At 46.8% G+C, this 18379-nt stretch overlaps 1 protein-coding gene across 1 annotated transcript in view; it reads right to left on the reverse strand.

The window, feature by feature from the left end:
* Positions 1–221: 221 nt before the first annotated feature.
* Positions 222–18379, reverse strand: part of pcdh1b (protocadherin 1b) — a 220526-nt gene continuing 202368 nt past the window's right edge. Inside the window, exon 5 of the mRNA XM_080502665.1 lies at positions 222–779. Coding sequence (XP_080358791.1) covers positions 340–779 — 440 coding nt within the window. The 3' untranslated portion in view covers positions 222–339. The remainder of the gene's footprint in view (positions 780–18379) is intronic.

Consider the following 18379-nt stretch of genomic DNA (forward strand, 5'->3'; position numbering starts at 1 on the left):
GGTGTAGTTTACATTCCTTTCACAGCTGCAGCGACTGCGTGTTTTCTTCGATTTCAACTACTTCTATTTTACATTTGATTGGTTTCTAGAGGATGCGGGGTGGGGCTGGGGGTGGGGGGGAGAGGTGGGTGGGGTCTAAAGCCTTGTACGGTGGGTGCAGTTATAAAAAGGAAGAAAGGGGGCGTCGGTTGGTGCTGCGGCACAAAGAGTTATAGGCACAGGGGGCGGCTGTGAGTGGGTGGGACGGGGTGGGAGTGGCGAGCAGCAACAGGGGGAGGGGCGGGGACAGGCGGGTGGAGGGGGGGTGGTGGGAGGGGTTTATGGTGGAGATTGGCACCCTCACAGGTAGATCTCCCTTTTGGAGCTCTGGCCGGTCGGGGTGGTGGCTGAGTGGTACTCCACCGCCTGGCTTAGCGGGATCTCCTCCAGCCCACAGTCTTTACCGGACGGGTCTCCACCACCCGGGTAGGCACTGCTGTACGGGGTCATGAACCGCATGTTGGCCACTTTGGAGCTGCTGCAGCTGCCGCTGCCACTCCCACCCCCGCCGGGCCCGCGCTCGTCCGACGTCAGGGGCTTGGGGTTGCCGTTGGCCATCAGCTGCTCCTGCCCATCCATCTCCTGGTAAGGCACGAAGGTGGACAGCTTAGGGGCGTTCTTGGACACCTTGCGGTCAGGGGAAGGCTGGCCAGGCATCCAGCAGGAGTCGGAGTGACCGAACTCGGTGCACTCGTGGGTGCAGTTACCCGTCATCGCCACGTCAGGGAGAGGCCTGAGGTCTGCAGACAAAGACAGAGACAGAATGGATGAGTCACAAGAAGACAAGTGTGCAGCAGGAGCGAGGAGCTGGAGGAGAAGGGTGGGCGACAGTCTGGGTAATGCTAAAGCTAACGGGGGGCTCGGCTTGACTGGAATGAACGACGTCCTAATTAACCAAGAACACTGGAATGCGCTGCTGTTTGCATGCCAGACCAACCAGTGACGCTCGAGAAGAGTACCATGTGAACATTCAAGGTCCTTCTTACTGTATAAGGTCGACTCTGTATCGACACTCGATAATGAACTGAATGTAAACTTTGTTGTTAAATTCAAAAGTGTTCTCAGCAGCAGCAATAGTTTGGGATCCACCATTATTATTGTTTTCTGCAGTGACAGGAATACTGTGTTTGTCCTGTGACCATTACATTTTGACAGTGTTGCACTCTGGAAGTTGTTTTTTGTTTGTTTTTTAATTCAATTTTCAGCGACTCCCTGTTGTTGAGTGAATGAACCTAAAATGTGATGAAAGTTTCCCATCCTCATTGGAACATGACACATATAGTAGGACAGAGCGAGACAGCAGCTGTGCAGCTCTTCTTCTATCTCAGAAGACTCAAGCCAACTAGAACAGTTTTACCCAGAATTCCTCGGATTGAAAATTGAAAAAGCCTTTTTGGTGTTTTATTTGTCTGAACGAACTTCTGGAATGTCCCAGATTGGTTCACGTTCTCCGAAAAACTTGAGTCACAGCTTAAAACAGAATGCTTTTACTCTGAGTTTCAGCTCTATTGTTTAAATATTAGACAGTGGTGTGCAGCCAGGGGCAGCAGGGCTAGCCATGCTTGCCCTGTCAAAAAATATTTTTCTTTATTTTATAATAATTAAAAAGAGATTCTGAAATCTGTATCTGGAGCAATTATTATTGTATCAACTTTATCCAGAAGACGACTGGTTATATTTTGTGGAGCTCAAATCTCCTATGTCCTCTAAACACATCACAGCTCCTTTCCTCTGCTGGGGCTAGCAGTAGCTTCATTGCTAACCTCTGATGGAAGCTGGACGCTGCTATTGGGTTAAAATGTTGAGTGACAGTATCGTCAGCCAATCAGATTCTGATGTGTTATTGACGGACCGCCTCAGGGCCAGCAGAGTTTCTAGTGCTAGTCTGACTGTCGTCATTGAAATGAGCTTGACTGATTGGTTCATGAGCAGGTGGTGATGACTCTGTTATTATCTGCTACTCTGGAGTGATGGTGGCTAATTTAACATCAAGATCCATGATACGATAGAGGACCTGCTTCAGGGTTTGTGAGTAGAAGAAGACCGACACCAGAAATGATGAGCGAACTCAGACCAACAAAGGCTTGGTGCAGCTTTTTACAGCAGGATGGATTTAATCTACAAGTGATGGTGATGGTAGTTTTTTTTTTATTTTTATTTTTTACTTTGTCTGGATTAGATTGGTGCTACTGCATTTGGTGCAGTTTTTTTTATTATAAAGTGGTGTTTCCCACACGATTGTGCACACAGGCAGACAAGAAGGCATGCACGACAGTAGTGCACGAGACCCCCCCCCCCCCCCCACCCTTCTGAGCAAACCTGTGGGAAACATTGGAACATGATGTGATGGCGAAGCTGCCCAGTGGTGTCTTGATGTGCTGTGGTTGTTGATCAGCTGTCATGTTGGTGTGGATTAAGTTCTGATGCATGGTAGTGGCCTCACATTGGATTCAGATTTTGAAATTACTGTAGGATATAATGGTGTGTGTGTGTGTGTGTGTGTGGATGGTGGTGGGGGGGGGGCTTTAGAAATATAATTACTGTGATTTTACATGATTTATTGTTTAGCTTTTGGTTTCAAAACTGCATACTAATATGTGCTAAGAATGACATTTATCACATTTATGTAAACAATAAAATATTGTAGGACAGTGGGATGTGAAAACAAGACTGAAAAATTAATCAAGTTCCTAGGATTCTCGCAGCAACATCTGATTTTGGTCAGTTTTGGATTTTCCGAATAATTCATGTTTCTACGTGTCCTTCATATATCGTCACATCCTGGCTCCCGCTTTTCAAAATCAATTTGGTGTTCAAATTCTTTTTAGTTTATAAGAGTTCTGAGTGACCCAGAGAGGAATGTAATGCTTCTTTAAAATGTTTTACCAAGGTCTGATGAAGCGCCTGTGTCAGAATGCTGCTGTATGAATAAAATATCATCATTTTGTCTTTGACCTCCAAAATACGAATCACAAACCAACAAAACAGATACCGAATGTTTTCTCTCACTGAACTTGGGCCATTTTTTAGAACTCTGGCAAAAAAGTTCTGAATGTTGTCCCAAGTTAGAATTTGTACAGACATGAGTTTTGCCACTGAATTTACTTAAAGTTTACTGTTATTTCATTTAAACTGTCACTATGATTGCTTGGATGAAGCGATGGATCTTTGCGATTACTGACAGACATGAATATTACCATCGAATAAACAATCATCCTTCAGAATTCTGCAAAGGATGTGTATTTATGTTAGCTAATGTAGTTAGCATTAGCATAATCCAGGTTTCCATGACAAAAGATGAAAGAGAGAAATTAAACTGTGACTAACAGAAACTACACTCGCACTGTTCACATTATGATATCCAGAAGGAAACACAATCAAACGAGCAGCAGCGAGGCGCTAATGTTAGCGTGAAACATAATTACGCAGAAGCTGACAAAAATCAAGAACAGCGACGATGCAGCGTGCAGCGATCTCGCTAACGCTGCTTTTGTTTCCTCAAATCCAAACTCAAAAAGCTCAACTGAAAAATACTGATTAAAACTGTCATTATCCCTTTATCCACACACACACACACACACACACACACACACACACACACACACACACACACACACACACACACACACACACACACACACACACACACACACACACACACTACTCCCTCCATTTGAGGGAAATTAATTAAAGCTCTGCGTATTTTTAAAGTCAGTAATAGTTCACTGAGTGGCAGGAACGTGGATTAATTTGTCGCTGAACGATGGAAGCCGTGAATCAAACGCTGGGCGACGAGCGTGAAACAGGATCAGCTGGGTTAAAGGAGGGAGGAAAAAAAATGCTCAGGTTCGTTAAAACCTTAATTATGTTGCACAAACAGCCAATTAAGGCAAAAATAAGTACAGTAACTGCTGCTGGCTCTGCCTACGAGGAACGGCACGGCAATGATGGATGCTGAAGGAAATTGTGTGTTTGTGTTGTGGAAGTGTTGACGCGGCTTCATACGGTACCATCAGCTATAACATTGTGACCACGTCTCTAAACCTGTTGTGCAGTGATTCGCAACCATAACCATAACCATTCTCAACCACAGTGCCAACTTCTTCCAGTTCTGCTCCTGAAGGCCACAATGACTCTTCCCACCACTGGGGGCAGCGATGCGTCATTCAGTTGTTGAACGTGTTACCATAAGTAGCAGAAGAAGCCAGATGAAAACTTTTGACTGAATTGATGAAGTTTTTAAAATGAAAAAAGAAGATGGAAGTGATGTCCCGCCCCCTCCTGAACGGAGAAACATGTTGGCAGGACCAAGCCTGACTTTATGAAGTGGCTGAGGGTGACGTTCGCCAACGAAGCACTGAAGCCTTCAAAATCCCGGCAACATCTGGAAACCAAACGTCCACAGCAGGTTGGAAAGCTGGTCGATAATTTCAAGAGAAAAGAAAATGGGCTACAGATGCAGAAACAATTCATCATGTGACCGCCTGGCGACGCTGATGATGTCCCACCATCAAACCACACTGAGGTGCCATGTTGCTGACACAGCGTTAAACAGCCTCAGCTTCTGGAGAATAAAACACTGAATTTGTTTTGTTGTCCACTGACGTCATAAATGCTGCTCTGCTGCTGGTTGTACCCCAGCAGATCATTTATCTGAAGTTCTCCTCAGTTCTTTGAGTATTTTCATTAAAATATTTTTCAACAATGCATCCATCTGCCACTTATCCGGGGCCGGGTCGCGGAGGCAGCAGTCTGAGCAGGGTTGTCCAGACTTCCCTCACCCCAGACTCTTCCTCCAGCTCTTCCGGTGGCACCCCAAGGTGTTCCCAGGCCATAGAGAGACATAGTCCCTCCAGGTGTCCTGGGTCTGCCCCGAGGCCTCCTACCAGAGGGACATGCCCGGAACACCTCCCTAGGGAGGCGTCCGGGGGGCATCTGAGACAGGTGCCTGAGCCACCTCAGCTGGCTCCTCTCGATGTGGAGGAGCAGCGGCTCTACTCCGAGCTCCTCCCTGGTGACTGAGCTCCTCACCCTATCTCTAAGGGTGACTGAGCTCCTCACCCTATCTCTAAGGGTGACTGAGCTCCTCACCCTATCTCTAAGACTGACTGAGCTCCTCACCCTATATCTAAGGGTGACTGAGCTCCTCACCCTATCTCTAAGGGTGACTGAGCTCCTCACCTTATCTCTAAGGGTGACTGAGCTACTCGCCCTATCTCTAAGGGTGACTGAGCTCCTCCCCTATCTCTAAGACTGACTGAGCTCCTCACCCTATCTCTAAGGGTGACTGAGCTCCTCGCCCTATCTCTAAGGGTGACTGAGCTCCTCACCCAATCTCTAAGGGTGACTGAGCTCCTCGCCCTATCTCTAAGGGTGACTGAGCTCCTCACCCTATCTCTAAGGGTGACTGAGCTCCTCACCCTATCTCTAAGACTGACTGAGCTCCTCGCCCTATATCTAAGGGTGACTGAGCTCCTCACCCTATCTCTAAGACTGACTGAGCTCCTCACCCTATCTCTAAGGGTGACTGAGCTCCTCGCCCTATCTCTAAGGGTGACTGAGCTCCTCGCCCTATCTCTAAGAGTGACTGAGCTCCTCACCCTATATCTAAGGGTGACTGAGCTCCTCACCCTATCTCTAAGACTGACTGAGCTCCTCACCCTATCTCTAAGGGTGACTGAGCTCCTCGCCCTATCTCTAAGGGTGACTGAGCTCCTCGCCCTATCTCTAAGAGTGACTGAGCTTCTCACCCTATCTCTAAGGGTGACTGAGCTCCTCGCCCTATCTCTAAGAGTGACTGAGCTTCTCACCCTATCTCTAAGGGTGACTGAGCTCCTCACCCTATCTCTAAGGGTGACTGAGCTCCTCACCCTATCTCTAAGGGTGACGCCCAGCCACCCTACGGAGGAAGCTCAATTCAGCCGCTTGTATCCGGGATCTCGTTCTTTCGGTCATGACCCATAGTTCATGACCATAGGTGAGGGTAGGAACGAAGATTGACCGGTAAATCGAGAGCTTCGCTTTTTGGCTCAGCTCCTTCTTCACCACGACGGACCGATACAACGTCCACATAACTGCAGATGCTGCACCGATCCGCCTGTCGATCTCACGCTCCATCTTTCCCCCACTCGTGAACAAGACCCCAAGATACTTGAACTCCTCCACCTGTGACAAGGACACTCCACCGACCTGGAGGGGGCAAGACACCTTTTTGGGGTCGAGAACCATGGCCTCGGTTTTAGAGGTGCTGATCTTCATCCCAGCTGCTTCACACTCGGCTGCGAACCGTGTCAGTGCACGCTGAAGGTCCAGGCTTGATGGGGCCAACAGGACCACATCATCTGCAAATAGCAGAGATGAGATCCTGTGGTCCCCAAACTGGACCCCCTCCGGCCCCCGGCTGTGCCTAGAAATTCTGTCCATGTAGATGATGAACAGAACCAGTGACAAAGGGCAGTCCTTCCAGAGGCCAACGTGCACTGGGAACAGGTTTGACTTACTGCCGGCAATGCGAACCAAACTCCTGCTCCAGGTATACAAAGACCGAACAGCCCTTAACAAAGGGCCCCGGACTCCGTACTCCCGGAGCACCCCCCACAGGACGTCTCGAGGGACGAGGTTGAACGCCTTCTCCAGATCCACAAAACACATGTGGACTGGTTGGGCGAACTCCCATGAACCCTCAAGCACCTGGTGGAGGATATAGAGCTGGTCCAGTGTTCCACCATCAGGAGAACCTGGTGGAGGGTATAGAGCTGGTCCAGTGTTCCACCATCAAGATAACCTGGTGGAGGGTATAGAGCTGGTCCAGTGTTCCACCATCAGGAGAACCTGGTGGAGGGTATAGAGCTGGTCCAGTGTTCCACCATCAGGACGAAAACCGCATTGTTCCTCTTGGATCCGAGGTTCGACTAACGGCCGGACCCTCCTCTCCAGTACCCTGGAATAGACTTTCCCTGGGAGGCTGAGGAGTGTGATCCCTCTGTAGTTGGAACACACCCTCTGATCCCCCTTCTTAAAAAGAGAGACCGCCACCCCAGTCCAGAGGTACTGTCCCTGCCCGCCACGCGATGTTTCAGAGACGAGTCAGTCACAACAGTCCCTGCACATCCAGAGACTTAAGGAACTCTGGGTGAATCTCATCCACTCCCGGTGCCTTGCCACCGAGGAGCTTCACAACAACCTCGGTGACTTCAGCTTGGGTAATGGACGAGTCCACCTCTGAGAACCCAGCCTCTGCTTCCTCAGTGGAAGACGTGGTGGTGGGATTGAGGAGGTCCTCGAAGTATTCCTTCCACCGCCCAACGATATCCCCAGTTGAGGTCAACAGCTCCCCACTTCCACTGTAAACAGTGTTGGTGGAGAACTGCTCCCCCCTCCTGAGGCGCCGGACGGTTTGCCAGAATTTCCTCAGGGCCGACCGAAAGTCTTCCTCCAGGGCCTCTCCGAACTCCTCCCAGACCCGAGTTTTTGCCTCCACCATGGCCCTGGCTGCGACTCGCTTGGCCTGCCGGTACCTGTCGACTGCTGGCAGTCGATAGGTATATTTTTAAATTAAACATTTTTTGGGGTGTTAATATTGGCTCGAGCCTTGATATTTTATTTTGTAGTAATGTGAGCGGTTCTAACTGCTCTCCTGTTCTGTGTGTGTGTGCGCGCAGGTTTACATCCATGAGATAAAGAAGTCTTTTGAGATCATCACAGTGTATCGTATCATTTATTTTACAATGTGTTACCTTGTTAATCTCAGTGAACTTGATTTAGTTATTAAATAGAAATCAAACCACGACTCGGATCAGTTGAAATGAAAGCGTTAATATTGAAATGGGACTGCTTTGGGAGCACGGGGTCAGAGGTCAAAAGGTTGAGAACCCCTTCCATAGTGCAGCTCCTGGTATAAGACAGGTCCAGATGTGGAATCATTCCCCATCGTTTCCCCTGGTTTGACCAGAAGGATGGAAGGATGGATGGATGGAGGGATGAGTTTACATTTTTTTTTTAAATCACAGCTCTGGATGTAAAAAGGTCAGAGATGGAAGCAGGAATATTGATGCATATGCAGAAAGCAACCTTTCCTCTGTGCGTGACATTAGATCATTCTTTGATACCGAAGGCGGAGGAGGGAGCCGCCACTGTGGGGGGAAATTGCGTTTATTTCCCAAAATGCCCTCTGCATCATGCATAATGGAAATTCATTGCCTCCTATTTTTTTTGTAGAAAAGGAGCTACGGTCGGCTGTTCTGTCTGTTTGCGGCTTGATGTGTTCGTTCTAATCCCAGCGAGTGCTGAGTAGCGGACGCGCTCCTTCTGTCACCCCCCCCCCCCCCACCCCCACTCCTTACATTCTCACGGTTGCCGCCTCTGCCATGGATTTTCTTCTTTAAGCACTTCCCATGCAAAAACCAAGGTGCTTGCAGAAATGTGAAGTCGTGTGCGAGTGGCGGCTGAGTTCAGAGCGGCGGTTTAATAAGTGCTTTTGCTTCTGAAGGTGGCGTCAGCAGGAGGCTCAGAGGAGCGTCAACTCCCTACAGCTGCACGGCTGAACATGTGCCAGAGTTGACGGGAGAACAACGGCAGGCAGGATGTCGGTTCGGCCGGACTGACATCCTGCAGGGGGACTTTGTCCACAAAGATTTGAGTCCGCCTCACAGACCAAACACATTCAGTAACATAATTCAGGGTGTTCAGGATTAACATCATCTATGTTCAACACAACGGTTCTGGAGTAGGCTCCAGCTGAGTGGCTGCAGGCGAGCCACGCCTTCGAAATCACAGGCTAAACGCCCAACTACGTTCAGTCATATTCAAACCGAAATGACATTTAGAATCAAATGAACTTCAAACACGTTTTGAAAGTGGAGTACTCTTGAAAAATACTAACTTCACAAGGAAAACAACTTCCTCACTGTGAGACGAGACGGCCTCACATGACTACTGTTGACTTAAGATGGCAGCTTCTTTGAAAAACTGTCATTTAGAGGAACATCATCCAATCGTCGTCCTGAAACTGAGAAAGTCAACAAGCAAGAAAGAAGATCAACTTAAACCTTTTCCTTTTAATTATCGATGAACGACTAGCTGACTGGTTTTCAACCTTTTCTCCTTCAGCCTCCACAGATCTGTCAGGCTGACAACACAGCTTTACCTCCATACATCTAAAGACACACTCTCATGTTATTGTTGATTTACAGTAGCTGGGCTTGGGACCTTAATTACTGTGAGAGTTTAAGGAAAACCACAAAGCTTGAAGTCCTTTCCTGCTCAGAAGTCTACGAGGCGTTCACTGACCACTCAACTGTTGTGACTGAAAATGGCAGAATGTCTGATGAAACTGAAGAACCGTTTCCATGACAACATCCGATAAAAAATGCATCGTACTGTGAATTTTGTTTCAGAAGCGCAAAATAACTACTTCAAAATAAATATAACCAGTCAAAATAAGAGTGCCAAGTCCCAGGAGAATATGGACTGGGAGTCATGACGCCATAGGAAAGAACCTTTTTTCTGATTGGCTCTACTGAGCATGTGCAGAGGAACTAGTTACTCCGGTCGTGGAGAGCCTCCACAGTAGCAGTGTTTCAATATGATGTGTTTTCCCCCATTTTTGTTCCACCTTAAAACATTTTAGGGATAAACAGAGTGGTGTTTTTTGAATGCTATATTGTTTGTTTCGTAATGTATTGTGTTTCCAAGAGTGTTTATGTCTTACATGTACTAGATATGTTGTGTTTAGTGGTTTGGTTTTATCTCATGGGACTGCAGATGGATATTAGCTCTGAGCTAAATCAAGCATATATACAGCACTGTTGTGCATTTGTTAATATGCTCTGTCCCATTCAAATATATTTGGATATGAATTGAAATGAAAACTGTTCTCAAAAAGTCATTTTCACTTGAACATGTTGTATAAGCAGACTCCTAGTTTGATTGAAACACGTGTGGCCTTGTACACGTGTTCCAAAAAGCCTGAACTGAAATCAGTGAAGCCAAACACGACCACACACACCAGCTGTCATCAGATCCTTCAAAATAAAAGTCCAGGGACAGTGTGCTCCCGAGTTTTCCTCAGGTTCGCATTCTAGGAGGTCTGGGACCAGGTGACAGGAACCATCAGGGCTGCTGTTCCCTCTGTGGGTCTCTCTCAATCTAGAACTTTAGTGGTTTCAAAGTCTGGGCCTGACTGAAGGTGCCTCATGTAAGTGCCTCAACTGTAAATATCAGGGTTGTTTTTGTAGGGTTTGAAGGAACCTGAGAATAAAGTGAGAGATGTGACAGCGCGTCACGTCGACCCTCTGGCTTCAAGTCTTGCAGGCTGGCGGTGGGCGCTCTCGCCCTCGCGAGCTGGGTTACAGATGTTTCCTCCTGTCTGCGAGCGTCTGTCAGTCTGAGCGCCGGCTGACACTCGTCAGAGACGAGCGTCTTCCTCGGGGAGCCGTCTCCAAGCAGGTGATGTTTACCAGCCTGAGAGCAGATAAACAGGAAGCTCTCCGTCTGCTCGCTCGCTCCAGTCCTGCTGTAATGTGATCAAACTACTGCTTCAGAACAACCTGTCGGCTTCACGCCTCGGCGCCGACAGACACACACACAGCCATGTCACATGTGTCACACTCGCAATCCCAGTCCCAACAAATGTTAAATAGAAAAGAAAACACTGACATTCCAAAATATTTTAGAATTATTTCACTGTTTTACTTGTTGGCATTAAAAATCAACAGACATTAACTTTTGGTTTGAACATGTCAGACTGATGGGATTGTGAAAAGGATTGGGTTGAGGCTTTAGTCTTCTTCTCAGTCTTAGTTCTTGTTTACACTGGAATGGTTTGATCCGGACTGGAGTTTGTTTCAGAGAAGCTCTCGTTTGTTCAGGTGTGGAAGTTCACCTTGACTCCGGCCCGGACCACAGAGCTGAACCCCTAGAAAACCTGGGTCTCGGTCCATTTGTGAATCCAGGTCCGGATCCCAAACAGTGTGAACTCATCAGGGACCATCAGGGACTTTCCATCGGACAGAGTGAAACGACGTGACCGAGAGCGCAATGTATTCTAGGCAGTAAACACATATAGCCAACAGCGCTCTCTTTCTCCCTCTCGAGGAGGGAGAAAGAAACAGTTGGAAAATACCTCATGAGCAGACATGGAGTGGAGAGGAAGTAGAGAGGAGGAAGTAGAGGAAGTAGAGAGGAAGAAGTAGAGAGGAGGAAATAGATTTGAAAAAGTAGAGAGGAAGTAGAGATGGAGAAGTAGAGAGGAAGAAGTAGAGGACATAGAGAGGAGGAAGAGATGAAGTAGAGGAAGAAGAAAAGAGGAAGTTGAGAGCAGGAAGTAGAGAGGAAGAAGTAGAGATGGAAAAGTAGAGAGGAAGACATAGAGAGGAGGAAATAGAGAGGAGGAAGAAGACATGAAAAACTAGAGAGGAAGTAGAGATGAAGAAGTAGAGAGGAAGAAGTAGAGAGTAGGGAATAGAGGGGAGGAAGTAGAGATGAAGGAGTAGAGATGAAAATGTAGAAGGAAGAGAGAGGAAGACAAAGACAGGAGGAAGTTTAGAGGAAGTTGAGAGGAGGAAGGAGAGAGGAAGAAGGCTGGAGGACAAGTTGACGATGTGGTGAGTATCAACTTGTTGGCGAGCTCGGGATGGTGGTCGGTCTGCAGACTGCGGTCAGATTAGTGGCAGTTTGGTGCCTCTGGTGGTGAAAACTGGAGTCGAACCCATCATCTTTATCATCATCATCATCATCTTCATCATAAAGGTTAAGATTGCAGCTGCTGACTTGATGGTTTATTCTCATTAGTGATGAATATCATCATCCTGGAACTTTGTCACCGGATGAATTAAATCCATACATTAGCATCTTGCTGGGTTCATTGCTGAGCGTCACGGAGGAGATGTGAGCTCCACGCCGACCAGTCAGCTCTCATTAGCACCCCCGAGAGGACCGCTCCACATCTGTGGCCTCCACGCTTTGGCTTCCCCACGGAGAGGAAAAATGCACACTTTAAGCTCCACATCGTCTCAACGGCTAAAACATCGGTACGGAGCTTCAGCCTGAGAACGAGCGGCGTGGGCTTAAGTGGGCGGAGCCACAGCGGAACGCGCCGACTGCGTAGTCACTGCTCGCTGTGAGGCTACAGGAAGCTGGAATCACCAGAGTGTCCGTGTTGCTGAGCTGGATTAAAGAGAAGAATCACAACTGACAAGAGTTTTAAATTTGTCTCTTGGACTTTGACTGAATTCAGTGTGGATTTTGATTAGTTGCAAATTACTTTTTCTCCTTTTTCCACTGATTTCAAAAAGGTTCAGCCCAACTTGTAAACTCTCTTTTAAACATCCAAACTGGTCATAGACCAGATTGAGATTATATTTAGATGACCAACATTCTTGGTTTGATCTCAGATGAGATTCACACTACAAGTTGTCTGAAATCTAAATCCTGCTGAAAATAGTTGGAAAGTTTGAAATTGACATTTGCATAGAATTTAGACTTGAGTCCACCTTCGACAAGCAGGACAAGCTCTGGTCACTTCCTGCGTAGTTTCGCTGCCGTTTTCAGACTGAATTGATACTGAAGCCAGATGACTTCTGATTATTGACTATGGATTGGTTTTAGTCCGTTGAGACAAATCTGAGACGATTTCTGAGCTTCTTCTGGACAGGATTTCCACGACTTGTTGGACGCGATTCGACCGATGACAGCGGCACTCCAGTGAAACACAGAATCGACGTGGACATGTTGGTCAGAGGATGGTGGATTGAGAACTTCACAAAGTGGTGTGTGTGTGTGTGTGTGTGTGTGTGTGTGTGGGTGTGTGGATATAACTGCTTTATCTAACCCCTGGGGGTCGGGGTAAACTCGAAGCTGCAGCTCCGTCAGCGAAGCCGTGATGCTCGACTCAAGGTTGCCTCCATTAGTTAGGAGGCTGTTTAAAATGGAGAAGCCCTCCTGAGCCCCCCAATCCCCACCCCACCCCCGACCCGCCCCCCCACCACCAGCTCTTATCTGCCCTCCTGAGTTCCAGTTAACCCAGGGGAGCCTCGCTCGCCCCATCGGCCTCTCTCCGTGCATAATACACTCCGCTACCTTGGTCACCGCATCCCGGTCAAACTAATTAGATTTGGGAGTCCTCGCCGGGAAGATGTCAGCCACTGAAATGGAAATAATTTCCAGATGAGTATCTGACATTTTACGCTGTGGTCTGAAGTAAAGAGTTCGGGTGCTCGCTTCCTCTCCTCTTCCTCTCCTCTTCCTCTGCTTTACGCTCCATCAATTTAGTCGCAGAGATATGATAAGTCCCAGTGCCTCTTTCCCTCCCAGTCTTCCTCGATCTCCCTCTCTCTCTCTCTATCTCTTTGTCTCTCTCTATCTTTCCCCCTCTCACTCTCCCTTCCCATCCTCCTCTCTCTCCCCACCTGTCTTTTCTCTCTCTCACTCTCTCTCTGTCTCTCCCTCCCTGTCCTACTCTCTCTTTCTTTATCTCTCCCTCACTCCCTCCCTGTCCTCCTCTCTCTCTCTTTGTCTCTCCCTCACTCCCTCCCTGTCCTCCTCTCTCTCCTTGTCTCTCTCTCCCTACCTGTCTTCTCTCTCACTCACTCTTTCCTGTGTCTCTTTCCCTCCCTGTCCTCCTCTATGCCCCTCTCTCCCCCCCTGTCTTCCTCTCTCTCTTTTTGTCTCTCACTTTCTCCTTCCCTGTCCTCCTCCCTCTCTCCCTCAGCTGATAAACTGAAGCCGAACACAAAGAAGAGCTCCTCTTTCGTTCTTTCTGTTCGGTCCAAGCTTGAAGTGTTAATGTGTTTAATTACTTTGAAGCTGGGCTTTGTTCTCGCCTGTAGTTACATATAGTTTGTGTGTGTGTGTGTGTGTGTGTGTGTGTGTGTGTGTGTGTGCGTGCGTGCGTGCGTGCGTGCGTGCGTGTGTGTGTGTGTGTGTGTGTGTGTTGCAGCAGGAAAACTTTCAATTAATGCCTTTTCTCCGTCTATATGACAATGGCTCCAATGTATCTGGTGGAAACAATAGAGGAGAGAGAGGAGGTGCAGCCGCTGCAACGCTCAAAGACCAGGAGGAAGTAAAAGACGTTCTTCCCCCGCTGCAATCAGCAGTGACGTCAACAGCCCACACACACACACACACACACACACACACACACACACACACACACACACACACACACTCACACACACACGGATACCTTCTATTCTCCCCCCACCCTTCTTGCTGCTCTGGCGCCGGTCCAGGCTTCATTTGCAATCTTTGATGAGTTTGACGGTTGTTACACTCGATCCGCTGATCGCTACGCTATCACCATGGTACCGCTGTACTATCACTATGATATTGCTATGCTAATGCCACGCTATCGCTATGCTATCACTATTATATTGCTACATTATTGCTATACTATCCCTATGATATCGCTATCCTATCACTATGCTATGCTTTTGCTATGCTATTGCTATACTATCACTATGATATGACGATGTTCTCGCTATGCTATCACTATGTGAGTGCTATGCTATCACTATGATATCAAAATGATATTGCTATGCTATCACTATGTGAGTGTTATGCTATCACTATGATATTGCTATGCTATTGCTATATTATCACTATGATATTGCTATTGCTATGCTATTGCTATGCTATTGCTATGCTATTGCAATGCTATTGCAATGCTATTGCTATACTATTGCTATGCTATCATGATATCCATAGATATAAACACTAGATGCCGCACAGCCTATGAGCACCTGTTGATGCGATGTGCCTACATCTATGGATATCATGATAGCATAGCGATAGCATAGCATGATGGCATAGCGATAGCATAGCGATAGCAATATCACTATGATATTGCTATCGCTATGCTATCGCTATGCTATCGCTATGCTATCATGATATCCATAGATATAAACACTAGATGCCACACAGCCTATGAGTGCCTGTTGATATGATGTGCTTACAGCGCCACCATCTTGGAGAGGTCACCTGCTTGTGATAAACATATGGATCCCAGGCTAGAAAATCCACAAAAACATCAGTAAATTCAATCATAATTTTTCCATGAGGTTTCCACGGGATAGAGCTTTTCCTCAGCTTTAAATGAGCTATTACTTGAGATATTACATGCACATCACAATTGGCACTGTGAGGCATCGAGGGTTTTATATCTACGATGTTATCACTATGATATTGCTATGCTATCATTATGCTATTGCTATGCTATCACTATGCTATTGCTATGCTATCACTGTGATATCGCTATGCTATTACTATTATATCACTATGCTACCCTAGCAATATGTAATGTAATTCTTACATCATTCTTATATCAGTTTTTATGTTCTGTTATGGCCAGTTAGGGTTGGTGGGTGGGTGGGTTGGCCTGTGTATGCGTGTGTGGGTGGGTATGTGTATGTGTGTGTGGTTGGGTGTGGGTGTGTGCGTGTTTCTATTTTATTTTTATTTTTAATTTTTCTCTTTTATGTAAGGCACTTTGTGTTGCATGTATGTATGTATGTAAAGTGCTCTATAAATAAAGTTTGTTTTGATTTGATGATTTTGCAATGCTGCCACGATGCTATTGCTATGATATCGCTATGCTATTGCTGTGGCTATGCTATTGCTCTTCTATTAATGATTGACAGTTCCTGTGGCCAATGAGCACAGCCCCAACATCTGTAGCATTCAATATCTCTCATGTAATCTTGCCAGTAAACTTGATCGCGACAACAAAAGTATCAGACATTGCTAAAGCTAAGGTTAACTCAAAGTGTGGTTTCATTGCCATTTTACATAAAACAATCCAGTAACTGAAAATTGTTATATGGAACAAAACTATGTAAATAAAAAAACATCATAATGTCATAAATTTAATATGAGCATTAATTCACTGAGTCTCATTTCTCTGAACATCAACAATGGATCACTTTATCACACACACACACACACACACACACACACACACACACACACACACACACACACACACACACACACACACACACACACACACGGTGTGTGCTGCACTTGGTGTTCCAGTAAAGACTTTACAATCAGTCCACCGCTGCTTCAGATCCGTTTCCTGAGCTCTTCCCTATAAATGCAACAACACACTCCAGCGTGATCACTCCAGCACTCCAGCACGATCGCTCCAGCGTGATCACTCCAGCACTCCAGCACTCCAGCACTCCAGCACGATCGCTCCAGCGCGATCACTCCAGCGCGATCACTCCAACGTGATCACTCCAGCGTGATCACTCCAGCATGATCCATCCAGCATGATTACTCCAGCGCGATAACTCCAACGCTATCACTCCAGCGCGATCACTCCAACGCGATCACTCCAACGCGATCACTCCAACGCGATCCCTCCAGCGCGATCACTCCAACGCGATCCCTCCAGCGCGATCACTTCAGCGCGATCACTCCAACGCGATCCCTCCAGCGTGATCACTCCAGCGCGATCACTCCAACGCTATCACTCCAACGCTATCACTCCAGCGCGATCACTCCAACACTATCACTCCAACGCTATCACTCCAGCGCTATCACTCCAACGCGATCCCTCCAGCGCGATCACTCAAACGCGATCCCTCCAGCGTGATCACTCCAGCGCGATCACTCCAGCGCGATCACTCCAACGCTATCACTCCAACGCTATCACTCCAGCGCTATCACTCCAACGCGATCCCTCCAGCGCGATCACTCCAACGCTATCACTCCAGCGCGATCCCTCCAGCGTGATCACTCCAACGCTATCACTCCAGCGCGATCACTCCAACGCTATCACTCCAACGCTATCACTCCAGCGCGATCACTCCAACGCTATCACTCCAACGCTATCACTCCAGCGCTATCACTCCAACGCTATCATTGATATCACTATGCTACACTAGCAATATATATATATAGCAATCTCTCTCAGTGGCAGACTGAGACACCCTCAGTGTAGGACGGAGCAAGTCCTTCATCCCCACTGCTGTTAGACTGGACAACAAGACTGTGTAGTAACAGCAACAGCATGTGAAACAACCCTGCACCTAGGACACTTTATCTAAGTCACTTAATTTTGTAAAATTGTATATAAGATACCTCTATTCTACTAACAGTTTGCACATTCCTCTCCTTTCCTCATGTGTCCTCAAGAGCTGAATGCAACAAGTACATTTCTCCTCTGTGAGATTAATAAAGGCGATCTTATCTTATCTTATCTTATCTTATCTTATATATATATATATATATATATATATATATATATATATATATATATATATAATAAAATAATAGATTTGGTAAGAATGTTTTGTTTCTAATAACATTCTATAATCAATAATTTGTGAAATAATTTCTATTTAACATTTTAATAACATTTTATTTAAAAATAAAATAAATACAGGTACATCCATTGAAAAGCAATTTATTTAATTACGTTTTGTAATTGTTCACATTTACATTCACATTTAATTAATTTGCTTCACTGCTGCTTCTGTCAACAAAAGTTGTGATTTTCTGTTAAAATGTACATATTTCGGATTTAAGTGTTTAAAGAGACCTGGCGATGAAGACGTGACCGTGTGTGTGTGTGCATGTGTGTGTGTGTGCATGTGTGTGTGTGTGTGTGTGTGTATCTGCGTGTGTGCGTGTGTGCGTGTGTGTGTGTGTGTGTGTGTGTGTGTGTGTGTGTGTGCGTGCGCGCGTGTGTGTGCGTGCGTGCGTGTGTGTGCGTGCGCGTGCGTGCGTGCCTGGGCTGTAGAGAGCGTTGCAGCCAGGAAGCAGTTTGAGAAGTTCAGCTCTCAGACAGTCGAGGAAACAAGACTTCACCAGACTTGGTACAAACATGGAAAGTGACGATCTTGCAGATTCTGTCAGGCGTCACAAACAAGGCCACTGAATTGAAATCCTTCGTTCTCCAACACCTGGGCGGTCCCCCCCCCCCCCCCCCCCCCAGCCCGGCTGTGGAAACCTTGCCGGCTCTAATTAAACTTTGGGCAGATTAGAACTTTGCCTTGTCAGTCTTTATTCATGCTTAAACAAGTTATTACTTTTTGAGAAATTAAATTAGCCGGCAATTAATTAATCGACACAGAGCTGGGATGGAGGCTGGGGGACGGTGGCTGGGAGGGGGTTGGGGGGGACGGTGGCTGGGAGGGGGTTGGGGGGGACGGTGGCTGGGAGGGGGTTGGGGGGGACTGAAGTTGGCAGAAAATGAAGGAAAAGGAGACACAGATTTCTCTGGAAGATGGAAGGAAAGTGAAAGGGGGAAAAAAGGACATTAGTAATTTAAATGTCAACCGTTCTTTTACTAATTAGCATAAGGGACGACGTGGAGATGAATTTTTTTTTCTGACCC

The sequence above is a fragment of the Blennius ocellaris genome (genome assembly GCF_963422515.1).
Source record: "Blennius ocellaris genome assembly, chromosome: 9".
NCBI classification, from domain to species: Eukaryota; Metazoa; Chordata; class Actinopteri; order Blenniiformes; family Blenniidae; genus Blennius; species Blennius ocellaris.